The sequence below is a fragment of the Oryza glaberrima genome, chromosome 6 (genome assembly GCF_000147395.1).
Source record: "Oryza glaberrima chromosome 6, OglaRS2, whole genome shotgun sequence".
NCBI classification, from domain to species: Eukaryota; Viridiplantae; Streptophyta; class Magnoliopsida; order Poales; family Poaceae; genus Oryza; species Oryza glaberrima.
In genome coordinates this window covers 13,303,557-13,311,437 of record NC_068331.1, presented here as the reverse complement: position 1 = coordinate 13,311,437, position 7,881 = coordinate 13,303,557, and the positions used below count along the sequence as shown (strand labels likewise).

At 42.2% G+C, this 7,881-nt stretch overlaps 1 protein-coding gene across 1 annotated transcript; it reads right to left on the bottom strand.

The window, feature by feature from the left end:
• Positions 1-1,981: 1,981 nt before the first annotated feature.
• On the bottom strand, positions 1,982-7,263 carry LOC127777582 (protein SAWADEE HOMEODOMAIN HOMOLOG 2). The gene is made up of 8 exons (XM_052304183.1): positions 7,152-7,263; positions 6,852-7,060; positions 6,592-6,757; positions 6,238-6,301; positions 4,491-4,542; positions 3,927-4,070; positions 3,403-3,522; positions 1,982-2,837 (listed from the first exon to the last, which is right to left on the bottom strand). Exons 2-8 carry the CDS (start codon positions 7,035-7,037, stop codon positions 2,457-2,459), a joined length of 1,113 nt encoding a protein of 370 aa, XP_052160143.1. The 5' UTR covers positions 7,038-7,060; positions 7,152-7,263; the 3' UTR covers positions 1,982-2,456.
• Between the last annotated feature and the right edge of the window lie 618 nt (positions 7,264-7,881).

The following is a 7,881-nucleotide window of genomic DNA, read 5'->3' as shown; positions in this document are numbered from 1 at the left end:
AGTAGCCCCTCCTCGCTCCGTGCTGCCACCTTGCCGCCCCCCTCCTCTCTCTGCACCGACACCTGCGCCGCTATCTCCTCCCTCTAGGCGCCAGTGCTGCCACCGCTGCCGCCACCTCCGACCTAATGTGACCATGGATACTATGGATACAATCGTTGCTCATATCATGGATCAACAAGAAGACAACAAGATCAAGTCCTCCAAGTGCTGGAATTCGATTCGGCCACCTACTACATTGTTGACTTCAAACGGCCGCCAAATATGCATACGAGCTCCGTTTTGGGTCCACGAGTACTTGTTGGAAAGCTCTTGGAGTTCTCTTTCCAAGGATCCAACCTCATTGTGAAATTCCATTTCATTGAGCCGCAATTGAAAAAACAATGTGATGTGTCACCTGTAATGGGCCTATGGGCTTGTAACTTTGTCTGGGATCCCAGCCCAAGTGAGGCCCACGTAGGGTGTGCCCCAACTTTCACGCGCCTACACTGGTGCCACCTCCCTTCCTTCGAGGCATAGCGTTAGGCGGAGGCTACGCCCCTCCTCCCTCCGTGCCGCCACCTGTGCTGGCACCACCGCCCTCCTCTCTTCGTGCCACCACCACCCCCTCCTCCCTCCGCGTTCGGTGCCGCCGTCCCCTCTCTACACGTGTTGGTGCTGCCGCCGCCACCGCCTCACCCTCCGTGCACCTACGCTGCCACCCCGCGAGCCGGCGCCACCGCAGCTGCCGCTTGCACCGAGAGAGACAAGAGAGAGAGATAGAGTTCAAATTGATAGCTAGCATTTGAAACAGGGTCAGATAAGCAATTGTTCCATATTTAAAAAAATACATACAGATAGATGAAACGAAACACAACTTCCATGACTGCATTAAGATATCGATAGGAACAATTTTTTTTTTGAAAGGAATATATTGATAAAAACATATCCAGTTTCTTTTTCCCAAATCTTAAGTCATAGACTTCCTAATCCTGGATAGTTTCAAACTCTAGGAAGCAGGATCAGGATACTTGTTCTACAATGCATCCGTTTAGTGCAACAAACAGCTCTACGGTGGCAAATCAAATGCAAGTGACAAGAATAGGATTTTAAAAGAAGAATAGAAAACACGTAGAATATTCACAGGCATGCGAATGCAAAACAAATAAAAAACACAGGAATAGTCATTCAAATATACCGTAGGAAAACCAGAAAACCATAGGAATCAAATGAAAGATAGAATTGAAGAAAATTTTTCCTAAGATATTAATAATTGCTAGCTTTCCTCTAAAATCTCTACATGATTATCCATTCTAATAGAATTTTAAAAGGGAAATAACAGAATTCAATCAAATTCCTATAGAATTAAAATCCTTTAAATTTACTATATTTTTGCTACAAATCAAATGCGCCCTTAAATTGGTATTCTTGATGCATAAAATTTCAGAATCTCCATTACCCAACAAGATTTTAAACTTATTTGCTGCTCTTCCACCAGAAGACTCTAACGAAAGATCTGCTGGTCTCATCACCCACCGGCTCAGAAGAATGCACAAGATCGGTCAAGTCGGATGACCTGTGCGGATCATGCCCCCATCAACGGACATCAATCTTAGATTGTGTTTAGATTTAGGGGTGTAAAAATTTTCATGTGTCACATGGAATATATACGAACACCCATTTAAAGTATTAAATAATCCGTCAGTAAACCACGAGATAAATTTATTAAACCTAATTAATCCGTCATTAACAAATATTTATTGTAGCACTACATTGTCAAATTATAGAACAATTAGGCTTAAAAGATTCGTCTCGCAAATTAGTCGCAATCTGTGCAATAAGTTATTTTTTAGCCTATATTTATATAGGTGTTCAAACGTTCGATGTGACATGATTAAAATTTTGGGGTGGGATCTTAACACCCCCTTAATGGACAAACAGAATATATCTATTCTAAATGCAGTTCCGCAAACCCGACCAAAATTCACAAGAATGTACATTAGACTTTCTCCTGAGAAATTTTACCTTCAGAACAATTGATGATAACCTTCAAAGGCACCGATTCACACCTATTTGGCACGCTATATTAAACACAGATCCTAGTTGTGGCATGGCAGGCCAGTCCTATTTGTGGTCAACACGGATCCTCGGCCGAATTTGTGTGACAGCAATCAAGTCAATCCCACCGCAACCACATTACATTTTCTTCGGAGCTAAAGTTCCTATGCAATCAATTTATGTTTGAGCTAAAGTTCCTAACAATCATATTTACCCTTTTGAGAGGGTTCCTAAGCAATTACTAAATCTTCACAAGTCACAACATGTGTTGTGAAGACTGAAGACATACATTCCTGCGTTGGAAGTCACAACATGTGTGTAGCAGCCTAGCAGGAGAACAGGTGATCAGATGCCAATGCATTTAACCAGATGCTGTTTACTGCAGCCGCCAGCCAAACATAATGCTCAGCAAAGGCAACCAACTATCCCTCTTTCATCTTGTCTTCTACTTCATCAGAAGATTCAACTTTTGGAGCAGCCTGTGCCTCGCCCATTTGGACATCTGAAGCTGAAGCTGAAGCTGAATCATTCAGGGTTTTGACCGGTGCTGCTGGCAAGGTAGCAGCAGGCTTGCCTGTTGGCTCTTCTTGGTCTTGGTTAGAAACCATGGTTACCTCATCAGTGTTCACATCCATCATCTTGTGCTGCTTTGGGGGTTTCTGCTCTGCTGAGCTCTTATCATTGTGCGACACCAAATCAACCACAGCCTCTTTAGCCATACCTGCTGCTCTAGCAGCATGCAGAATCTGAAGCCTGTAGTCAGTTTCTGGTCGGCGACATACCTTCCTCAGTGGAACAATTTCCTGTCATTTTAAATGGAATTTTAATGATTGTAAACGAATCAGAGTAAAACACAATAAGGTTTTAGTTTTATTCAACAAAGTGAAATAACTAGCAAAAGCCCGGTAAAATACATTATTTTAGGTAGTTCGGCAATAAAAAATAAGAAAGGCGCAAGACAGCAGGATGCATGGGCTAATATCATATGAACTTGGAAAATCTATGCATGCATACTTAAATTTTCAGAGATGATGAATATAAATTTGCATGGTGTCCTTAAAATTCCACATCTAGAGCATAAATAAAAATTGCTTAAACTTCTACAGGAACCTATAGGATGATGCTACAACATATGGTACTCACGGGTATAACGTGCACAAGCTAATATCATATGCATAAGGTCGTTAAACTTGCACAGTAAAGCGTTGATGGAATTGCGTATGCAAGTTCAGGAACTTAAACAACGACGCTTTACTTATGAAGTATATCATTAAAGCCATAATGTAAGAGAATAAATTAGATTCTTAGAGCATGCATTACTACAATAGTCACACAACATTCAACGGGTGAATGCAGTGAGTAAAATACCTCAGAGTGATCATGATCGTAGCGAACAAGAAATCTACAGCGACACCCTCGTACATCATGTCTACGCCTTTGAGCATCAAGGACACGAGCATCGAAATACAGAGCCTGCTCTTTGCCTTCCTGGTCAATTTAGGACAGATGTATTTGTTCATGTTAGACAACAATTTGAGTAAATGTGATACCTAATCATAATTATAAATAGCATTTCATCAAGATAATCATCGAAGAACATATATTTATGTTTAGATTTCTTTATTTAAAAAGCAGGAACCTAAATGTGTGTTCAATTACTGGTTTACAGTTTTACACCCCTTGGTGTTTTGTGCATCAAGTATCAAATATGCATGGCTTTATTTGGCCAAGTTTTAAGGAAAATCTGTGATACATTTTTTTAGAACAGAACAAACAGAAATCAATCTTCTAACTTAAAATTAAAATTTTGAATTCAACTAGACATCAATTCTGAATCTGTGACATGTAGATACAGTACATAGGTCAAGAAAAGATGTCTAAGATGGCAAGACCTGAAAGCAAAGTATGAGGTCTCCAGGAAGAACAGCAACACATTCAGTTGATTCACACGGAAGAGAACGTTGCCGCACACATTTACGGACATTTATCCATTCATCTTCCTCGGCTCCAAATCCAGAAAAGCGAACTCGTACTTCCTAAAATATTAAGAATTGCTCATGTGAGACAAATTATTTATACCACATGTTGTAACTAGGAATAAATGTCATTGTGTATACACAGTTTTATAAAAATACCGGCACAACAACGCAGGCATGTCATATTGGCATATGTTGGAAAAAAATTATTCAACTGTAGTGCCAATTTTAGATATAAGCCAGATTTTTTTAAAAAATACAGAATGTTCTGAAAGTCATACTAGAACACCAATAATGCAGTAGAAACTTGTTTTTAAAAAATAATTAAAGAAAAAGGATTGAGTATGCAACCGCATTAAGATAAATGATATAAATCGAATCAGCTACAGGTTCAAAGCTAGCAAAGTGCTTTCAATAAAGAAAGCCAGACATGCATTTAGCAACATAAATTATATCTAATAAAAAAACTATGTTCCTTACTGGATCACCAGATTCGAACAACCGATGAGACAGGAAGGCAGCAACATCATACCTGCACATAAAAGCTTAGTTATACACACAAAAAAAAAATGTAAAAACACAGAGATTACAATTTTTCAAGAACATAGTGTAGAAAGTATCTGAACTCGTTGATTCATTTGCATTTGTAGTTAATGAGCAGGCACAATATTCGTTGAGCACAAATATACATTTGTTTAGGATGGCTACCACTACCATAGAAGTGAACTTATATGAATGACAGACCATAAGAATGCTGATGTACTTAATCAGATGTTAAAAGAGATCTTGCGTAACCAGTTCCCCTCTACATTGGGTTGAATGAATTTAGTTGGATCTTCAATTCAAATCCAAATTGAATTCGAATTGTCATCTCAATTATTTTCATTGTGATTGGTTGCCAAAGGCATCTCAAATAGAAATGACCTCTCAATAAATATCCAGTTTAAGGTTGGATGCAATACGCAAATGAATTGGCACATTGGAAGCAAACAAACAAACCAGGAGGCCTGATGTTCCTTCTTGGGTAGTTGCCGAAGTGGTGGCTGGAGCATCACTGGTGTGCTGACCAGAGCAATCAATGGCTGCAGCGGCTACTAGGGAAGTAGACAGCTTAACAGCAGATTTTGTCAGGGACACTGACAACCAGAGTTGAGAAAGATGAAGGATGACTGCTAGAGTTAAGGAAGAAGGAAATGGCCACTGGAGTGGTCAAAGAAGGGATGGCAGCTGTAGGTCTAGAAAATAGACCGTGAAACAGTGACAGTGGCACAAGAAATTGGTGAATGGTCACCAGTGAAAGATCCAGTGAAAGCTCCAATCATAGTGCTCTGAATTGGTGGAGGACCAATTTAGTTGTCCACCGATTCAGTCGGAAATGGCCTACAACTCCAAATCAGAAGAGCAACCAACGACGGAATTGAGAGATCCAATTCTAATTCCCCTTTTCTAGCCTCAGTTCTGGCATCCAAATGGGGTCTTGTATTCAACTTTGTAGATATGAACACAAACATAAAAAAAAAACACAGATCAATAAAGAAAACTGAAACCTAATTTAACAGTATCTGACAATTCTATAGCAAGCAATTCTCTTCATAATAAAGTCAGCGAAACTGAGATACAAACCTATATAACAAACAAGTATGCTGCTTAGAAGTTAGAATGGTGATTAAGAAGCAATCGTTAAACTTAAACTCAGTATAGAGCATATTATAAAGAATACAGAACAAAGAAAACCATCCAAAACAGTGAAATACTAAATTGCAAGATATGACCTGTGAATCACTCAGTCACAGATGGATCATTCGGCCATCAGTCAAACCACATGCTCTATTTTATAATAAGAAAGCTATCAATTTGTGATCTGTGCAGGCAAGGTTAATAGAACTTATATTTCTCACTTACAATGTTAACCAATAACACAGGTGCATCTGGAGGTTTACTGTTGTCCATGCTATTTTTGAATTTTACTGAATAAATGGGCTGTGTCATAGTTAACCCCACCAGGCTGTAGGAAAACTGGTCAGTTCAGCTATGATTTGCAGGCCAATATGGGAAACAATCCAATTAGACGGGCTGATCAAGCCAGAACATTAGGTTCAGTTTATTCCAGTCAGACCACTAGTTTGGTGCAAGTCTGATAACTATGTGTCAAACAGCAAGCAAAACACCATGAACCTACTCGTACATGGAAATCAAAAGACAAAAGACATAGAAGTAACATGGATACCATGCGCCATCTCTAGCCGACTTTGCTTCAAATTCAACCTGGCCGCTCTCCAAAGAACCCTTCCCTGATTTTGAACACCAAAGATCAACAATCAGAGGATAAAAAGGAATGATAAACAATGATCATGATGCATAGATGGAAGGTTACTAACATAGAACCAATACACGGATCTGACATATGGCCGAAGTATCTCATTACTTATAGGGTTAATTGGATCCATGACATTATAAATTTGCCTGTTTTGAAAAATACCATTACTATTCGTCTAGTCAGAACGGTGCCATTATAAAATTGTTGAAACCGGAGATATACCACTACCTACTCCTAATAGCAAGAGTAACATGAGCAAATGACCTGAGGGCGAGCCGGAGTGCGCAGAGGCAGAGGGCATAGCCCTGAAGGGAGGCGACTTGTGCTCGTCTGACCCCGTGGGCAGCATCTTGGTCTGCATCAGCGTCGGGGGGCCCCTGGAGCTCCTGGAGCGGTGCGAGTACCTCCGGTTCTGGAACCAGTTCCACACCTGCGAGTGCGGCCGGATCGAGATGAGGCGGCGAATTCCCCGCCAGGGAGGCGGAAGAGGAAGGAGGAGGGGGGAGGAAAACCCTAATGGTAACCTGCTTGGGCTGGACGGCGACCTTGCCGGAGCGGGCGGGGGAGGAGGTGAACTTGTCGGCGAGGGCCTGGATGACGGAGCGGTGCGGGATGGCGTTGTTGAGCTGCTGCAGGCGGGCCTCCATCTCGGCCACCTCCGCCTGGGTGAACCGGAACGCTGGGCCCCCCGTGCTCGGCGGCCGCCCCATCCCGACCACGCCGGCGTCTGCGGCTGCGAGGGGAGGGGATTAGTTGGATGGATCCATGATTCCATGGGGGAATCGGAGAGGAAGCGAGCGAGCGAGAGGAGAGATAGACGTTACCAGTGATGCAGCGATGAGCGATTCCTCGTTCAGGCAGGCAGGCAGCCGCTGAGAGAGGGGATCGGTGGTGGTGTGGTGGCTGCCCCCCTATTACTCGTGCCGAATTCGGCTCTTTTTTCTTTTCTTTTTGTATCGTTGGATGTGTCACGTGGGTGGCCTATACATTGGCTTCAGGTCCATCAATTGTTGTAACGTGTATCCACGCATATGTTCTTAAAAAGGTTAATTTGATTCATACCATTATAAATGTGTCTATTTATATAAATATCGTTATAATTCGTTTATTCATAACCATGTCTCTCGAATTTTATAAAATTAGAATAATAACATCACTGTCACTTTTTCCATCTTCTTCCTCATCTACACGTGGGAAGCACCTGTCAGATTCATCTTCTTCCTCCATCCTCCCCTCTTCTCTTTTCTTCCCTATTCTCCACCACTTGTTAGCATCCTCCCCACCAATCCATCCCGACCCCCTTCTCGCTGCAGAGTATGCCTCTACCCTCGCCAACGCGGGAGTCCACGTCCCTGACCTCCGTTGCCTACTCAATCAATGCAAGAACTACTCGATGTTTGGTGCATGACTGTGGTAACGAGTTCGACCTACGGCCGGGAGAAGCACCAATGGATGCACGATGACGGCACGCTCGCCTACTCAATCGACGGCGTCTTGTAGCGAGATACTCCCACTTGCTCTGGCGGCCTGTTGCTGTGTGCGGCAAGGAAGGAT